General features: G+C 45.7%; 1 protein-coding gene across 10 annotated transcripts in view; it reads right to left on the reverse strand.

Moving 5' to 3' along the window:
• LOC118075668 (SLAM family member 9-like) overlaps window positions 1-19484 on the reverse strand; it is a 61239-nt gene that overhangs the window by 17943 nt on the left and 23812 nt on the right. For 5 of the 10 annotated variants that reach the window (XM_060269776.1, XM_060269774.1, XM_060269775.1 and 2 more), the window contains exon 5: window positions 6430-6474. The exons of 2 other annotated variants lie outside the window; for them this stretch is intronic. In XM_060269776.1, the coding sequence (XP_060125759.1) occupies window positions 6430-6474 (45 nt within the window). Of the gene's footprint in view, window positions 1-6429; window positions 6475-9494; window positions 9765-10728; window positions 11077-18981; window positions 19271-19484 lie in introns of those variants that run through there. 3 more of the 10 variants (XM_060269781.1, XM_060269780.1, XM_060269782.1) reach the window with 2 other exon arrangements.

Consider the following 19484-nt stretch of genomic DNA (forward strand, 5'->3'; position numbering starts at 1 on the left):
TAAACGGCGTTTCCATGCGCTGCTCTGGTTTCCCAGAATCGGTTTAGTCATGCTGGCTACATGGCCTGGAAGCTGTACGCCAGCTCCCTTGGCCAATAACGTGAGATGAGCGCCGCAACCCCAGAGTCGTCCGCGACTGGACCTAACGGTCAGGGGTCCCTTTACCTTTACCTATTGGTTATTGACATTTCCAAACTTATTCCCCACCACCACCACCCTAACATTCCTCTTTTTTTCTTCATCTCCATCCCTGAAAAATCTGCCTTTCAGGTGACTCCTAAAACTTACAAGGAGTGACTTCTATTCCTTTCAACTACCCACTGTGCTACATGGACATCTGTGGTCCCCCCCCCTTGATTCAGTTGTTCCTTGCAGGTCAGGAAAAAAGGCTTTTGCAGCCTTCTGGTTTCATTCTGAATGTAAATCTCACACCTTGCCAAGCGGTTCCACCTCGGTGTACATGACAGGAAGTTGTGAAGCAACAAGACAGAAATAAACCTATCCAGAGAAACATCATCCCCCACCCCCCAAACTTGCTTCACCTGATATATCTGAACGACAAAATGTTCAAGGATCTTTCAAAACTTCCCCAACAGTGGGCAGGTGGAATACTGATTAAAAAAACAAAACCCATGGTTCCTCTGCAATGTCCCTTTTATTGCACATCCATGACCATCTGTGTTCATGATGCTTTCAGGGTGTGGTCACATGCGATGCTGCTTTCAACACTGTTTGTGCCTGCAAAGCTTTTGGGTTGGTCACTCTGCTTCATTTCCAGTCAGTACCATAGCCTGTAACTTCCTGCTGAAATCCCGTAGCTTTCTATCCCACAGATGTTCCAGTTTCTTTTTGTGCTGCTTTTGCTGAACCAAAGAAACAGAGAACAGAGAAATCTGCCTCATGCTGGTCTGTTTGGCTCAGGATTGTCTACACCACAGCTCTGCAGAGTTTCAGGCAGAGGTCTGCAAGTGAAGCAGATGTTCTACCACTGAACTGCAGCACTTCCCCAAATAGGGAAGCTTTTAGATTATTGTATTTTGGTGTTCTGTTGGAAGCTGCCTAGAGTGGCTGGGAAACCCAGCCAGGTGGGCAGGGTATGTATAAATAAATAAATATATATATATAATTATTTATTTATACCCTGCCCACCTGGCCGGGTTTCCCAGCCACTCTAGGCTGAGCCACCAAAATATAGAATGCAGCCACAATAAAAGGGGCTCATTGCCAACCTGTCCTGCATCAGCCTGGCCTTGTGAATACTTGTGGGGTGGGCTGAAGATATGCATCACTCAAGCAAGTCATACTTATGCTGAGCACACTTCTCGCATTTGTAGCAGGCTTTCTGGTGGTATGGAATGCCCACTGACATCGGCTGCTAACCTTGCAAGCACATAGAGGAAGAAGGAAGAACTTATGTCTGTCCATGGATCATCTTTGTCTAGGCATGCAGGGTAAGGAATAGGCGCAAAGAATGTACTGCAAATGGTTTGAGCCATGCAGCAGATTCTGTTAGGGCAAAGTTGCACATGATGTTAAATGTGCTATCCTATTGTTATAGGTTGGGGAGAGTCAGTCTGAACGAGATCCGCAAGTCTCTTCCAAACCTGTGATCCCATGATTTTCAGGTTAAAATCTATAAGATAAAACCTGGTGAACTGGTCTGGCTACTTCCTTTGTTAAGGGAATGGCTTTGCCTGGTGAATTGTTGTTGTTTAGTCATGTCCGACTCTTCGTGACTCCATGGACCAGAGCACGCCAGGCACTCCTGTCTTCCACTGCCTCCCGCAGCTTGGTCAAACTCATGTTGGTGGCTTCAAGAACACTGTCCAACCATCTCATCCTCTGCCGTCCCCTTCTCCTTGTGCCCTCAATCTTTCCCAACATCAGGGTCTTTTCCAGGGAGTCTTGTCTTCTCATGAGGTGGCCAAAGTATTGGAGCCTCAGCTTCAGGATCTGTCCTTCCAATGAGCACTCAGGGGTGATTTCCTTAAGAATGGATAGGTTTGATCTTCTTGCAGTCCATGGGACTCTCAAGAGTCTCCTCCAGCACCATAATTCAAAAGCATCAATTCTTTGGCAATCAGCCTTCTATATGGTCCAGCTCTCACTTCCATACATCACCACTGGGAAAACCATAGCTTTAACTATACGGACCTTTGTCGGTAAGGTGATGTCTCTGCTTTTTAAGATGCTGTCTAGGTTTGTCATTGCTTTTCTCCCAAGAAGCAGGCGTCTTTTAATTCTGTGACTGCTGTCACCATCTGCAGTGATCATGGAACCCAAGAAAGTAAAATCTCTCACTGCCTCCATTTCTTCCCCTTCTATTTGCCAGGAGGTGATGGGGCCAGTGGCCATGATCTTAGTTTTTTTGATGTTGAGCTTCAGACCATATTCTGCGCTCTCCTCTTTCACCCTCATTAAAAGGTTCTTTAATTCCTCCTCACTTTCTGCCATCAAGGTTGTGTCATCAGCATATCTAAGGTTGTTGATATTTCTTCCAGCAATCTTAATTCTGGCTTGGGATTCATCCAGTCCAGCCTTTCACATGATGAATTCTGCATATAAGTTAAATAAGCAGGGAGACAATATACAGCCTTGTCGTACTCCTTTCCCAATTTTGAACCAATCAGTTATTCCATATCCAGTTCTACCTGTAGCTTCTTGTCCCACATAGAGATTTCTCAGGAGACAGATGAGGTGATCAGGCACTCCCATTTCTTTAAGAACTTGCCATAGTTTGCTGTGGGTGACACAGTCAAATGCTTTTGCGTAGTCAATGAAGCAGAAGTAGATGTTTTTCTGGAACTCTCTAGCTTTTTCCATAATCCAGCTCATGTTTGCAATTTGGTCTCTGGTTCCTCTGCCCCTTCGAAATCCAGCTTGCACTGGGAGTTCTCAGTCCACGTTCTGCTTAAGCCTGTTTTGTAGAATTTTGAGCATAACCTTGCTAGCGTGTGAAATTAGTCTGGTGAATTAAGTGTTGCCATTTACAAGTTCAAAGAGGGTGCCATAGAGATGATTGGGTGGGCCTTCTCCCACCTCACCTGGCCGGATGCCATGTCATCCTAAGGATGGAGAACAGCAGGCCAAGGGAGGCTGTGTATGCAAGAGTGAGAGAGAATGGTTGGCTGGTGCTGGAAGCTGGAGACACAGGCATGTCTGTTCTGTGCAGGACCCAAAGTTCTGCCTTGGGGCTTTGCTGGAATCCTAATGGGAAAGCAAGATCTGTTGGGGGGGGGGGTTGATGCTGTGAGTCCTTACATCCTATGTATGCTGAAGTTGCATATATGTGTAAATAAAATCATATGTCCCAAAGACAACATGGTTTTCACTGACCTTCATTCCAAGGAAACCAAACCCTGGGTAACCACAGGAACCCCTGCTTGAAGACTGGAGTGTGTGCAACAGTATTTAATGTAGCATAGAGTCTCAGGGGCAACTGGAGATGGAAGGGGGGGCAATTTGGTGGCGGCAGGTAAGAGTTAATGCTTTTGAGCTAGGTTAGGAGAAGGCTCTTGTCTTGCTTGGCCAATGGACACCCTCTTCTTCCTGGTAGTAGAGAACCCCATGTGGTATAAGTCACAGAGGTGAAGAATTACAATTTGGGAGGGACAGGGGGTGGGGATGCAACAAGGGACAGGGGGTGGGGACAGAGCTAACCAATCTCCATGGAGACCACCATCTTGCTGGGTTCACAGTGAGAAGCAGAGGGGCTCAGAGTGAGCAACAAGCAAGGGGTGGAACCAATGAGAAGTCAATGGCAAGGAATGTTGACTAATTGGACTGAGAGGGGGAAATGGCAACTGGGTGGGAGGGGGAATGGAATGGAGAGCATGTGGAAAGGGAAGGGAAAGAACGAGACACATAGATACTAGAAAGGGCAGAATGAATCATCTCATTGTCTGGATAGGCCATTTCTTGGTTCATGCTACTAAGTTATTTCTAACTGCATCCCCAGGGATGGAAGTGAGAGCTCCCCATAGAAACAAATGGAGAAATCCTAGGAGAGAGTGGCTTCTGTTATGCACCCCTGCAGTGTAGCTCATACTTAACAGTGCAGGTGAGAGTGTTAGAGGTTTGCAACAACCTTAATATATCACTTAATATATTTTTAGTCTCATTGGGTCATTTAAACAAGTAGCATTAAATAATATTAAAACCATAGCTGCCAAGTTTTCCCTTTTCTCACGAGGAAGCCTATTCAGCATAAGGGAAAATCCCTTTAAAAAAGGGATAACTTGGCAGCTATGATTAAAACCTATCCTTTTGCTGTGTAATCTTTCATTCTGTAAATGGAGCTACACTGGTATGTGATTCCCCACGCCTGTTTTGGATGGGACTGCACACCTCCTGAAGGACCAGACATTTCATTTTGGGGGGGGGAGGGGGGCTCCCGGATATTGCTTTGCCAGTTAAGTCATAAGTAGCCTCATTGGCACAGGGTCCCTATTTCCAGCTACGGAGGTTACCAGACTGGGATAGGCTGGTCACAGAGTAGCCCATGCACTGTTAACCTAACGGGGAGATTACTATAATGCAGTCAATACATTTATACAGACATAATGGTAGTATAACAAATACCAGTGATATAAGAGAGAGAGAAAGGAGATCAGCTAACCCAACTTCAGATTAAACCCAGAGTCTCCGAAACAATTCATAGCTATAAATCTAACATCCTTGTTCTAATCTGGTTAGGCTCCACTTTTACTACAAAATAGTCTCACTCAAACGAAATCGAACCATTTCTACTGAGGCATTCCTGCTTCTATTTTTCAACAAGCATTTCAAAAATCTCTCTTGGGTCACTGTATAATGGGGCAAATTAACTGATAATGGATAATATTGGATATTGATTACTGCAATGTAATAATAATAATAATAATAATAATAATAATAATAAATATCTTATTTATACCTTCCAACAGAAGTATTAAAATACAATAATTTATTAAACATTAAAAGCTTCTCTAAAAAAGCTTCCATGTACTCTACATTGAACTTCCCTTGAAGCCCTGTCTTTCTCCAGGGTCTAGCCCTCCCCTTCACAGTTCTGAGCAGATAAAATCTCAGCAGGGCATGTGTTTGTGTGGGGAGGGAAGTATCTTATCTCTGGTGCCCACACACCCTTTATCAATTCACAGAGTGAAGCTGCTGGTTTGTGTTTTGCTTTGCTAATATCCTGCTGGAGGGCTGTGACCTGCTGCTGCTCACATGTTTGGGGGCACCAGGTTGGGGAAACCTGCAGGCTAGCTTATCTTTAACCTCTTCTCAATCTTTAACCTCTTCTCTTATCTTAAACTCTTTTCTGCGCACACGTTGCCCAGCTGTTTGGGCAATGCCAGAATTAGCTTGATGGCATAGCGCAGGGCCTGAGCTCTAAGCTTTATCAGAGATGTCCACACCTCCTGTTGTCTGCTGTGTCCTGAGCATATTAAGGCAGACCAGTCAGCTGTGTTTGAAAGATAATATTCTCGGATGCAGTTTTCTGTTTCTTGTACAAGCATTTAACCGTATCTCCCCCCCCACACACACACACTAAAATAAAGTACAACGGACATGCAGACACAAAACACTCCAACACAATGGCTATGCATAAACGCACAGAAAATAAACCGAAGCTACCGGTAAATATATTGTTCATTACAATTTATCTCATCAAATTACAGTATGCCGAGACCACATAACACCGGTCCTGAAAGACCTACAGTGGCTCCCAGTACGTTTCTGAGCACAATTCAAAGTGTTGCTGCTGACCTTTAAAGTCCTAAACGGCCTCGGTCCAGTATACCTGAAGGAGCGTCTCCCCACCCCCCACCATCGTTCTGCCCGGACACTGAGGTCCAGTGCCGAGGGCCTTCTGGCGGTTCCCTCGCTGCGAGAAGCCAAGTTACAGGGAACCAGGCAGAGGGCCTTCTCGGTAGTGGCACCCGCCCTGTGGAACGCCCTCCCACCAGAGGTCAAAGAGAACAACAATTACCAGAGCTTTAGAAGGCATCTCAAGGCAGCCCTATTTAGGGAAGCTTTTAATGTTTGATGGATTTCTGTATTTTAACATTTTGTTGGAAGCCGCCCAGAGTGGCTGGGGGAACCCGGCCAGATGGGCGGGGTATAAATATATTATTATTATTATTATTATTATTATTATTATTATTATTATTATTATGCCACCTAGCATGACACAAAAGATTCCATGTAAATGTCATCTTGAGAAAGGCATTTATCCATGACCCACGAGTTACATTGGCTAGAGATTCTAACTCCTGGCCCCTGTCCTGTATCTAACAACATGTGGCTGGATTTACTCACTTGGGGATATTTGCACCCTCTTTCCAAGGGGGACTGGCCCCCTTGGGACAGAAGGCGGCACAAGACTTTGCGAAGATTTAAGTGAAGGGGCACAAACAACAAAGAACAGGGAGTGGAGCTCACCAGTCTGCGTGGGGGGCCACATCCCAGGTGTCGTCGCTTGGTGCTCTGCACGAGCCGATGGGACAGGGAGCGAGTGCGAGAGAGCAGATTGGAAAGAGAGATCAGGCAAATTGGTAAAGATCTGGAAAAAGTGTTCTGTGCATCTTACACCGGAAAACTGCCTTTGGAAGGAACGTTACTGTTCCATTGAAGTGTCTGTGTTACTTAGTTAGGATGCTGATCAGCAATTTGAGCTCTTGGGCCTTAGGGAATGCCTGGACCCCCCCCCAAATTGCAATAAAAGCCATAAAATGGGGGGGGGGGTTGTTTCTGACTACAAGTCAGGCTAAAGCCTAGACCTGACCCAGTCTCAAGGTCCTCAGAGGCACCCCACAAACTGAGGACCTTGAGGAATAAGCAGGACCTCCTGGAATCAGTGTGAACAGCAGGGAGTTGTCAAACTGTACAGGCAGCCCTCTGTCCTTGAAAACATTGGTGCCAAAAAAATGCAGGTTTAAGAGCATTGATGTGGTTTCTACAGACCCAGAGTTGTTGTGTAGCTTGCAAACATGGGGTCTACACACGAGTAAGCAAATTCACACACTCCTTCCCTGTCCTTCATCTAGGCAAGCAAGGCCACATTCACATCATACATATAAGGCGTAGCCATGGCTTCCCTAAAGCATTCTGGGAGCTGTATTTTGTTGCGGGCACTGAGAGCTGTGGGGAAGGCCCTTATTCCTCTCGCTTTTGTGTAGTGGTTTAAGTGCCAATCCCTCTTCACAGGGAACTCTGAGAATTGTAGCTCTGGGAGAGGAATTGGGGCCTCCTAACAATCCTCAGCACACTTCACGAACAACAGCTCCCAGAATGCTTTGGGGGGAAGCCATGACTGTGGCCCAAGAAGCACTGTAGAAGGGCACCTTCCAGTCCCTCGAGGACGATGCGAAGCAGGGCTAGCGAAGGATGTGGCCTGGGGAAGAAGGGGTCTGTGGCTGGTTTGGTGTGGGGAGGTTCCTCAGGGCTTGGTATAGAGGCTTCTGTCTGCACTTGGCCCCCCAGGCCTGAAAGAACCCATCTTAGGTGGACATCCTGTTTCGTATTGGCTGCATTATTTCCGTTTGCAGGTGGAGGGTTCACAGCTTTTCTGTTACTTATGAAAACAAGCCCCCTAATCGTATTTACTCGCCTGTCCAGTAGAGCAGTCACAGCCAAGCTTCTATTTGTGAGAAGAGGCCTTTTTAAAGGGGGGGGTGCATTAATCATGTGTAAACCCCCCACCCTCCATTGCAGGTAGCACAGATATAACATCCGCTCTCAAGGAGTAGCTAGCTCTTGCATGCATGACACAAAATTGTGTGAGCGTGACTAACACACCCACACTTCCTTCCGTTTTCAGCGTCATCGCCTTGCTTGGTTTAGCTGAGCTACTTGAGTCTTAGATAAGCCTGTTTCTGCTTTATCGAACCCTGGCTGCTCCCACTGCCTGGGCCCCAAGACAACCCAACAGGTGGAAGTGGTGGCGAGGCTGATCTCTCCCCTTTTTTGCCCTGATGGAGCTGAATCTCTCTCACTCACAAGCTACACCGCACACTTATTTTCCTGTAGCGCTCTTGAGTGTTCCGTTCTCTTTATTCTGGTATTTCACATACCATGGGTGGGTGTGAGATGGTTTTTCTAATTATTTGGCTAGGCTTTATTTTTGTGAGGACACATTACTCTCTAATCCGTGCTTAATGAAAGAGGCTTTATCCTCCATCTTTACCTTTGGCAGGGGGAGGGAAGCTTTGTGGGAAATCAGACACCCATACTTGCAGGAGAGTACCCTGTGCACCTGGGGACTGAATGTGCCTCTCCAGGTATCTCGATATGTATGCCCTTAAGTTCAAACGTCAGTATCTTCAGGTAGGGCTAGGAATATCCCGCCTGAAACGCTGGACAGGCTCTGTCAAGCAGTGTCATATAGACAACACTGAGTTAGATGGCCCAATTATCTGACTCAGTATAAGGCTACTTCCTATGTTCCTAAAAGAAAAAGACATACTGGGTTTTAGTTGGTTGACAGTCTTATTCACAGGCCAGCAGGTTTTATTATTTAGGTTTTGTAATTAGAGCTGGGCATCTCCTGTGACTACACTTATGAGAAGTGGACCCCCCATTTGTTACAGGCTTTGAAACAGAGGCTGGATCAGTATCTATTACAGCTTTGTCACCAGAATTGAACTAGATGGCGTCTGTGACTCTATAAATGAAATAATTCCAGATTCCCCATATGGAGATTCTGTCCATTCATTCCTTGAAATCTTAGGAGACTAGTTAAGATTTCTAGTGATCTGTGGGGAAACCTTTGTCCCATCCATGATTAGGAAAAGCTAAATAAATTATGCAAATGCTAGCACTGCAATACAATTTTTTGTTGTCATGTTGCATATCAGTTGCAGAATTATTGTTGCTGTGGGGTTTCTGTTTATAAGCTAAATAAGCCAGATCTCCTCATGGTTGAAATGTTTCACAATGGAGGTTTTGCTACCTTCCCTGTGTCCTCTGTCTTCCCAGCTGGGTCACCTTCAAACAGGTTTGTAAAACTAGGCATGACTCTATACACAGAAAAAGAACGGAGAGCTCTCTTTCTAGGCCTCTTTTAAATAGATAAAAAGTTTACCACTGCACATTTCTTGTTAGTACATCTCAACATTTCTAATTCAACAAAACCAGTTGGGATGCTTTGCTACCTTTTCTGAGTCTTTGCCCCCATCAGACTTGCCCTTGTGCCCCTCTGCTTTCTCCTGAGGAAACCTGATGTTTATTGATGAATTATAGCAACCACCAATCAGATTTTCTCCAGACTAACATTTGCTCCAATTTATTGCTAAAGAGTAGGTTTTCCAGGGGATAGCAGCTGGGTAAGGGCAAAACTGGACCCGTGCCTAGACTGCATGGGAGAAGTGGAAAACTGCTCTGATCCCTATTTCTAGGCAGAGGACAAGCACAGGTCTGGATCAGCAAGTCATCAACAAATAGGATTGCAAGACTAGCTTAGATACAGGCATAATTCTGCCAAAAGAAAAATGGAGAGAAAATCTTACCATGGCAAATTTTCCGGACAGACACTGTCTTGGATGCTTCGCTAACAGGGTTCTTTACTATGCAAGTGAAGTTCAAATCATTGCCTTCTAAATTGTGCCTGGTAATAACAAGAGATCTCCCGGTAGATTCACTCATGTCGGCTGGGGTCCAGCTGAACATCACATCATCTTCCCAGCTGCCTGCAGAGCAGTTCAGCTGCAGAGTTCCATTCCCACCAAGATAATCTTTTCGGTCACAGGCAATCTCCAGGTCAGCCTCCACTAAATGCTCTAAACAGGAAGGGAGAGAGACATGGTATACAAAAGGGCAATAATTGGCAGAAATGGCAAATAGGGCAGTTGCAAATAAATGGAAAGGTAAGAGAAAACAGCAGCAAAAGCATACAAAAAGTTTTTTTTATTTAGAATGGAGATAAGCAACTAAACATGAGAGATTATTTCCTTCCCTACAGACCCCCTTGGATGCGAAGATCAGCAGAGGAGACTCTATCTCTACTTCCATTTCCCTCAAACATTTGGTGGGTGGTGGTGGCCTAGGATGGGGCGTTCTTTGCAGTAGCCCCTGAGCTATGGGATTCCCTCCCTACAGAGGTCTGCCTGGCACCTTCATTATATAATGTTTATATCATATGCTGAACACACCCCTCTTTACATTGGCCTCTGACACCTCATATGTATTTAGGACCAATCCTAATCTGCTACATTTAAATTGTTTTACTTGATTTTAAAACCTTTTAATCTGTCCTGGGGCAGGAAATAAATACAATATAATATGCCTGGCTGAGTGCGAATTCTGTGCCAAAAATATCCCACACTGGTTTTCATCCCTTCTTGTGGGAAGAGTGAAAGTGGTGTGATGGAGCCATTGTAGCTCTTGTGGGGTGCACAATCACCTCAAAAACCCATTAGGCTACAGCTGATAATGAGGCATTATCTTGAATTAATGTGAGATCTTACCCATGGGGATGGGCACTGTTAGTTATTTTGTGGGGGGGTCTGGATAGAGTTCCATATTGTGTTGTATGAAGCACCATTTTAATTCTCCTTGCAGGCCTCATCAGTGCAGAAGGGCCCTGGTGTGGATGCAGGCACAGAATTATTTCCACAGGGTCAGGGACTGAAGGAGAGATGATGCTCTATTATCATTTGTGACTCTACATGAAAGCCAGTTCAAGGCTTAAGATGCTTTGATCAGAACCCCATCCTGGGTGGCTGAAATGTTTAGAATACTTACTATACACCCTCAGGGGAAAGTTCTCACTTATTGGATCTTTGTCATCAGCTATCCAGATCTGTGCTGTGTATATGCCAGAATCCTCTTGACTTAGATTATTGATTTGTAACCACATGCAGTCCTCAGAGACACTCAGTCGCCCTCTATATGCTAAAATTTGGTCATTGAGTTCACATCTCTCTTCTGGATTCTTTTGTGGAATAGCGGCTACAAAAATTTGAGCACCCTTCTTTCCTTTAGTTCTGAGCCAGGAAATCTTTTTAAATTGTTCTGAAGTGTTCAGCAGGAAAGTTGCAGATCCTCCCAGAATTCCTTTCATATTCACAGCATTTTCTTCACCAGAGGAACCTATATGGTCAATAAAATGAAGGAAGAAACTGTCAAGAAACACTGAAAGCTACCTTGACTTATGTCAAGTCAAACCATTGGTCCATCTAGCTTAGTATTGTCCACACTGACAGGCAGTGGCTCTCCAGGATTCCAACTAGGCTTTCTCAGCGCTCCTGGAATTTGCCAGGGATTGAACTTGGGACCTTTTGCATGTAAAGCAAATGCTTTAGTACTGAGCCACAGCCCTTTCCCAATTGTACCACACTGTCCCAGTGACCCACTTCAGCATCTGAAAGCAGATTCGCTGACAAATCTGCTGGGCACTGATCTGTCTGGTCTCTTGAGATTTCTTGATTCCACTCTCCACAGCAGGGTTAATGTACATTTGGCAGCAAGGGGCTTTCCAGACAACGTAATGATTGTTATAGGATTGGGAGCTTGGCTTGGATGATACTGTTGCACACCACCCCAATGTCTGAGCAATGCTCCCCACTCCCAGATACCTGAGTCATGGTGGGCAATCTGGCCCTCCAGACCAGGCATCCCCAAACTGCGGCCCTCCAGATGTTTTGGCCTACAACTCCCATGATCCCTAGCTAACAGGACCAGTGGTCGGGGAAGATGGGAATTGTAGTCCAAAATATCTGGAGGACCGAAGTTTGGGGATGCCTGCTCCCGACTCAAGCCTGCAGTCATATGATGGGAACTGAACTCCAGCAATTCCCCAGCCCTGTGTGCTCATTGTCTGTGTGGCAGAGTATCCTTGTGTAGACCCTGAAAGGCTCTGTGCCACCTGCCTTCCAATGGGAAAGCCCAGTGGTGCCCTCCCAAGGTGGGGGGTGGACGGACTGAAACTAATGCAGCCCCACAACACCCTGAGGCGGCGTTTGCCAAAGGCTTTGTGGCAGCACTGGCCGCCTCTGGGCTCCCCTTTGCTTTTAAGGCTGCAATCCATGCCTGCTAAAATTGATCATGCCAGTCTTTGAAATAAACTTGGAGAGGACTTTAATATTTTCTTGCCTACATTTTCAGGGTGAAAAACTGACTCTTGTGGAGGTTAAGATGTTCCCTAATCACCCCACTTTTTCATATTATTTTCTCCAGTTTGCAACCCAATCTACATTTCCTCCCCCTCTTTTTTTGGTTAAAGGTAAAGGTAAAGGGACCCCCGACCATTAGGTCCAATCATGATCGACTCTGGGGTTGTGGCGCTCATCTCGCGTTATGGGCTGAGGGAGCTTCCAGGTCACGCGGCCAGCATGACTAAGCCGCTTCTGGCGAACCGGAGCAGCGCACGGAAACACTGTTTACCTTCCCACCTATTTATCTACTTGCACTTTGATGTGCTTTCGAACAGCTAGGTTGGCAGGAGCTGGGACCGAGCAATGGGAGCTCACCCTGTCGCAGGGATTCAAACCGCCGACCTTCTGATCAGCAAGCCCTAGACTCTGTGGTTTAACCCACAGCGCCACCTGCGTCCCCTTTTTTGGGTAGGGTTTTATTATTTCTGCTCACATTCAACCAGAGGCCATACAGTGAAGATGTCACATACCGGTAGTCTTAAAAGTCCACCAGATGTAATGCTGGTTTTTCTGAGTTGGACCCTGAGGGGAAGAATGAATTTGTGCTCTCTCTCCATCCCATGGACTGCTGTTTCGCACTTCAGTTGCAAAGCTGGGGGATGTTTGGGACCCCTCTTGGGTTGCCCTTCTGGTCATGTGATAAATAAATTAGGCACTTGTGCCATAATCCCATAATAAATATCACAGGCAGACAACAAAAGAAGTAGGCAGGGGAAAAGGTGTGTGTGTGTGTGTGTGTGTGTGTGTGTGTGTGTGTGTAAGAGAGAGAGAGAGAGAGAGAGAGAGAGAGAGAGAGAGAGAGAGAGAGAGAGAGAGAGAGAGAGAGAGCACTCTACAACCTCATCTTTTGCAAGTTATAACTGTTGCTAAATGAGTATGTGATTACACAAAAGTGCTTCTCAACTGGAAACTTATCACTTCCTCCTTGCCCTGTGAGAGAGAGGAAGCAGCATTCCTGCATTACAAAAAGGATGGTGCATAAACGATCTACAGTAGTTATTTAAACTGTCCTGCACAAATTATAGCACCCCCAGGGCAGTTTCTAGAATATTATAACAGAAAAAAACAGTCACAAAAGTGTGCATTGGTTTAAAAAAAACCCAGCCTAAGATAGGATGGGAATCTTTGTGGCCCCAAGGGTCAGATCAGGATCAGTCTCATGACCACGTTTGACAGGTGGGCAGGGCTGCTCAGCTGCCAATCACATTTTGCTATTATGACAGCACATGAGTGGCATCTGTCAAAATCCCTTGTGCTGTTTTGCACGGCTCCCTATGCTCCACCTTTTAACCCTCTGAAGACATAACCAAGGCCAGTGAGGGAGCTAGTCATTGCAAAACGAAGTACTACACAAACATTCCACTTTACAAACACAATGACTTCCCCGGAAATTGCTCGTTAGCTGAGCGTGTGTCAGTGGCTTCCATTCACCTAGCCAGTCAACAATTTCCACTGACAAAGATTTCTGATGTGTTCTCAACCACAGAATCTGTGGCTACTAATTCCTTGTTTTTGGATAAGCGATTTTTTTCATAGTGAGTGTTTTTGAAGAAGCAGTTATCTAGGGTTTCAGGAAGGAGTTTCCCACAACCCTCCCTGGAGATGCTGGGGATTGACCATGAAGAGTTTGGATTTGATATCCCGCTTTATCACTACCCGAAGGAGTCTCAAAGCAGCTAACATTCTCCTTTTTCCCTTCCTCCCCCACAACAAACACTCTGTGAGGTGAGTGGGGCTGAGAGACTTCAAAGAAGTGTGACTAGCCCAAGGTCACCCAGCAGCTGCATGTGGAGGAGCGGGGAATCGAACCTAGTTCACCAGATTACGAGTCTACCATTCTTAACCACTACACCACACTGGCTCTTGCACTCTACCATTGATAATGTTGTTATAATTATTCCTACCTTATAAGGTTGTTGCAAGTTTTATTGAGATAACATGTAGAAAACCGTTTAAATACTCAATACAGTGCTACAGTATATGGGAGTTAAACATCTAGGCAACTGTTCTGATGATAAGAGAAAGGATTAATTGTTTTATTGGATCAGATTGTATTGTCGGCACAGTTTGGAATCCACCCGTTCGCCCTTTCGATGGGTTCTTCTATTTTCTTTGATCTGCTTGGGTCTAAAACTTAACATCTCTTGAAATCACCAAGATAAAAGCTGACTCAAAAGCCATCTGAAAGAGCTTTCCTCAAGCATCAAGTCAAAATATAACAACCTGAATGTACGTATGCAACAAAAAATGAGAAAATCACTATGAAAGTTAAAATGAACTCTCCTAAGATTCCAATTCATTGCAAGCAGACAGAAAAGGTTTAAATAATATTGTAAATGTTGTTAAGAATTTGTTGCCAACACAGATAAAATGATGATTTTTATCATTCCTGCAATATAGTGCAGCAAGTACACAATTGTGACCCTTTGCTGTTGTTGTTGTTGTTTAGTCATTTAGTCATGCCCGACTCTTCGTGACCCCATGGACTATAGCAGCGTTTCTCAACCGCTGTTCCGCGGCACACTAGTGTGCCGCGAGACGCTGGCTGGTGTTTTCCCCGACGTGCGGCGACGTGAAGGGTGATTTGCTGCCTTGCCATTAATCCGCCGGAAAGGAAGCCGGCCGGGTCACGACGCGGGGCGAGCGCAGCTCTCAACAGCCACCACCACGGCCTCGGACGTGAGAGGCGGCCGGCGGGTGCTGCTGCTGCTGTTTGTCTCGCTCTCGCTCCTCTTGCTGACTCGATATGTGCATTCTTTCTTCACTTACGTACAAATGTAGCAAGCTGCGTGAAAAGGTAAAGGTAATTTCTTGCCCTGAAATTCTGCCCGGGAGGCACCACTTGCGGGGGTGGGGGGAAAGGGAATTTCAAGTGGATCTATAATGGTTAAATCCAAAGAATCCAATTCCTAGAGAGGCTTAATAACGCTAGTGGGGGCGAGCGGAAGGGGAGGTCAGTAATGGACTCATCTTCCTCGCTGGAGGGGGCAGAATGGCTCCTTTGCAGCTTTCAGTAGGGTGAGCAGATGACCACCAGGTTCAATAATAAAGGGACCTTGGGTGGGTGGAGGGTGTTGGAAAGGTGCAGAGGAGGAGAGACAAGGGATGGTGGGGGGCTAGGGTGGGGGTGCAGGAGGGAAGCACCCCCTTTCTCCCCTAGATCCTCTCCCTTAAGGGAGCAAACCTTGCAATGCACGTGGGAAGGGCACACAGAGCAGGTCAGAGGTCCTGGCACTGGAAGTGAAGGTAAAAGGACGGACTTCCTAACTGCAGCACATTGTTAAACTTAGGAACTCCCTCCCACAGGAGGCAGTGATGACCACCAACATCGGTGGGTTTCGTGGAGGAGAGGGCAACCTGTTGAGGGCTCTCCTCTGCCCGGCCACATTTGGAAGCAGCAGTGTTTCTGGATGCCAGGTGCCAGAAACTACAGGAGGGGAAAAGTGGTCTTGTGCCTGAATCCTGCTTGTGGGTTTCCCAATCGGGCCTCTGGATGGCCATTGTGAGGGCAGGATGCTGGACTAGGTGGGCCACTGGCCTGATCCAGCGGGCTCTTCTTAGGTTCTTATGAAAATGCCTTGTCTCCACTTGTTTAACCCCTGGCACCTAAATTATTGGGGATAGACTGCTGCTGTAAAAGGAGGCTCCCCACAGCTAGTGGCACAGACATTCCCCTCCCCTAGGCCAGCGTTTCTCAATTTTTTAAACTTTTTTAATGGTGGTGTGCCTCGTGATTTTTTTCATGGAACAAGTGTGCCTTTGCCCCAAAAAGGTTGAAAAACACTGGACTATAGCACGCCAGGCACTCCTGTCTTCCACTGCCTCCCGTTTGGTCAAACTCATTTTCGTAGCTTCGAGAACACTGTCCAACCATCTTGTCCTCTGTCGTCCCCTTCTCCTAGTGCCCTCCATCTTTCCCAACATCAGGGTCTTTCCCAGGGAGTCTTCTCTTCTCATGAGGTGGCCAAAGTATTGGAGCCTCAGCTTCAGGATCTGTCCTTCCAGTGAGCACTCAGGGCTGATTTCCTTCAGAATGGATAGGTTTGATCTTCTTGCAATCCATGGGACTCTCAAGAGTCTCCTCCAGCACCATTTGAGCTAGCACCCTTTGTTAGCACTATCCAAATAGCAACGCTTGGGTGAAATTGCAGAACCTTTCTGAGCATTTTGCTGCATGAAATGCCTTTACTGCTGTTTCAGCTTAAACCAAATATACCGCCTAGACTTCCTTTCTTACGGCAAAACATTTATACTGCCTAGTCTTCAAGTCTCAAGAAATGGATACTCTAAATATATGAAAGGTGCTATTCAGAAATACCCAAAAAAGTAGAAGAAAAGACAACCCGATCACTTCTAAATAGCGAAGGGTTGCTATTTCTTCACCCACCCACCCACCCTAGTTCTCTACTTGTGCAATCGAACTCTCCAGTGGCGCCCTGCCTAGAAATCTTAGGGAATCACGCACAGGAACCAAGGAAGGCCTGGAACAAGTTGCCCTAGTTACAGGCATCTATTATTTCTTATGCTCAGCACAAAATTGCTCCTGCTGCAAACTGTCCTCCCTGAGCTTTGACACGGCCTCCTCAGCTACAAGAAGTTGGCCCTCAGTTGGTGCAGTTTGAGGATTTCCTCCCCACAATTAAGCAGCATATAAATTTTATGGAGAGGGGAGAACTAGTCTTTCAAGGGCAGAGTATCACCATAAAAAACCTGCAGTTTCTCAAGCTGTATCTTCTTCCTTTTTTGCCCCAAAAATATAGAACTGAAGCAACCATGTGACTAAGCCTAGCAATTTTGTTTTACTTTTTGTTTTGTAGCCGTTTGTAGCAGTTCCTATATTTTGGTAATCATTCTTTTCTTTTTTTAAAAATAATGTTTATTAGTTTTATATAATAACACAAAAAGACAAGACATAGAAAAAACATTTCTGTCCACCTTCCCTCCCTCCCCCCCACAAGTCCCCTTCTGCCACAAGTGGATCCTGCGGGTGTTGAGAATCGAAGGTAGTCCATTTTGAAGCTGGGCTTGTCCTCACCCCCCTCTCCTTAGCTCCTGAACCCCCCCTTTGGTAATCATTCTTAATGATAGAATATCCTCTCTCTCTCTCTCTCTCTCTCTCTCTCTCTCTCTCTCTCTCTCTCTCTCTCTCTCTGGTAATCCTTAAAAATAATACAGGAGAGTTATAAATTTAAAAAAGGTATCTGGTGGTCTTTTTAAAGCCATTGTATTATCATTTATATATTGCTTATAATATCTGTTGGCCCTAAGCAATGCTGAGTTCCACTGATTTTTACCTAGTGTAAGAGACAACAAAGTGGACCTTGAAATAGAAACATTTCAACCTCATTGAAGGACAAGCTGTAGCTCAAAACCCTGGGCAACCACTGAGCTCACCCACCTCTAAGACCAAGCCTGGACAGTGGACTTCTACATCATGGGCGGAAATGTCTGCTTCTCTTTAACATACATGATATCTGTTACCAGGCAATGAAATGTTGGGTTGCGTGACTGGTGGAAAGTATTGAAAGACAAAAGAACCAAGCATATGGCTTCTGCAAGGCAAGTCCTGTCTGACAAACCTATTATGGAACCCTAGACTTGTAGGTCTTGGAAGGACAGATCGTGAAGCTGAGGCTCCAATACTTTGGCCACCTCATGAGAAGAGAAGACTCCCTGGAAAAGACCCTGATGTTGGGAAAGATTGAGGGCACTAGGAGAAGGGGACGACAGAGGACAAGATGGTTGGACAGTGTTCTCAAAGCTACCAGCATGAGTTTGACCAAACTGCGGGAGGCAGTGCAAGACAGGATTGCCTGGTGTGCTATGGTCCATGGGGTCACGAAGAGTCGGACACGACTAAACGACTAAACAACAACAGACTTGTAGAGTTGTAAGGGACCTGAAGGCTAATCTAGTCCAACCTTCTGAGGGCAGGAAACACAAGTAAAGAATTCCTGACAGGCGGCCATCGAACCTCTCTTTAAACATCTTCAGTGATGGAGACTCCACCACACTCTGAGGGAGTCTTTTCCAATGTCGAACAGCTATCACTGTCAGAAAGTTCTCCTAATGTTTATTTGGAATCTCATTTCTTGCCACTTGAATCCTAGAAGACAGACTTGTTCCATCTTCCATGTGACAGCCCTTCAGATGTTTGAAGATTACTATCATATCACCACTCAGTTGTCTCTTCTCCGGACTAAATATACCCAGCTCCCTCAACCATTCCTCATAAGGCTTGGTTTCCAGACACGTTCCCTTGATCTAGACATTAGACTTCTGTTGATACAGCCTAGAATTGTATTAGCTTATTTTGCTGTTGCATCACACTGTTGATTCATGTTCAGCTTGTGGTCTCTTAAGACCCCCCCAAATCCTTTGTACATGTACTGCTGTTAAGCTAGGTGTTCCCCACCTTATATTTGTGCATCTGGTTCTTCCTGCCTAAGTGAAGAACCTTACCTTTGTCCCTGTTGAAATTCATGTTGTTAGTTTTGGCTTGTTCTTCTGCTGCCTCCTACTGCGGTGCTAACAACTGGCGAATTTGGGGCATGTGACAGGAGGGCTGCTAAGCCCGTAACAAAGCCATGAAGAGAGAATGTGCCATAAAGTTCACCCCAGATCCCTCTGCAGCAAGCAAGACTGGAAGGCTGGCATAGATGATAATTGTTGAATGATCATAGCTAGGAAGCCATTACTGCTGTTGTGAATTGTCTTATACGCCTTTGTATAAAAGAGCTGCTGTGCCTAGCCCTGACATTTACACACCCAAGTCCCATCCATCAAGCATGGTCTTCTTTTGAATCTTGAATATTTTGAACGGTAAAAAAAGAAAACTTACCCATGAATAGGGAAAGGAGACAGAAAAGCGTCCTGCCAATCATCATTTTACCGGTTACAGGTAGGTAGCCGTGTTGGTCTGGGTCGAAGTAAAATAAAAAAATTCCTTCAGTAGCACCTTAAAGACTAACTAAGTTTTTATTTTGGTATGAGCTTTCGTGTGCATGCACACTTCTTCAGATCATTTTACCGTAAGCTCTCTTTCTGGTTTCCTGCTGCAGCGCCAGCAACTTTGCTGCCCACATGAAGAAGTGAAGAGGAAGAACGCTTTGCTGAAGGCCTCACTCTTTGTGTGTGGAGACTTTTTAACCACCCCCAGAAATAAATTCAGAAAAGACTCATATCCCATGGGCGCCCTCTGCTGCAGAAGTCCAAGTGGAGGACAACAAGAAAGCCTGCTTCCATTTCCACATCACTTTTCTCAACGCAAAAAGGCTGAGGTTGTTTTGGGGGGGGGGGACTGGGTTTGTTGTGCAAAGCAAACAATCATTTTAATTGTATGAA

Source organism: Zootoca vivipara, chromosome 17, assembly GCF_963506605.1.
Source record: "Zootoca vivipara chromosome 17, rZooViv1.1, whole genome shotgun sequence".
Classification (NCBI taxonomy): Eukaryota; Metazoa; Chordata; class Lepidosauria; order Squamata; family Lacertidae; genus Zootoca; species Zootoca vivipara.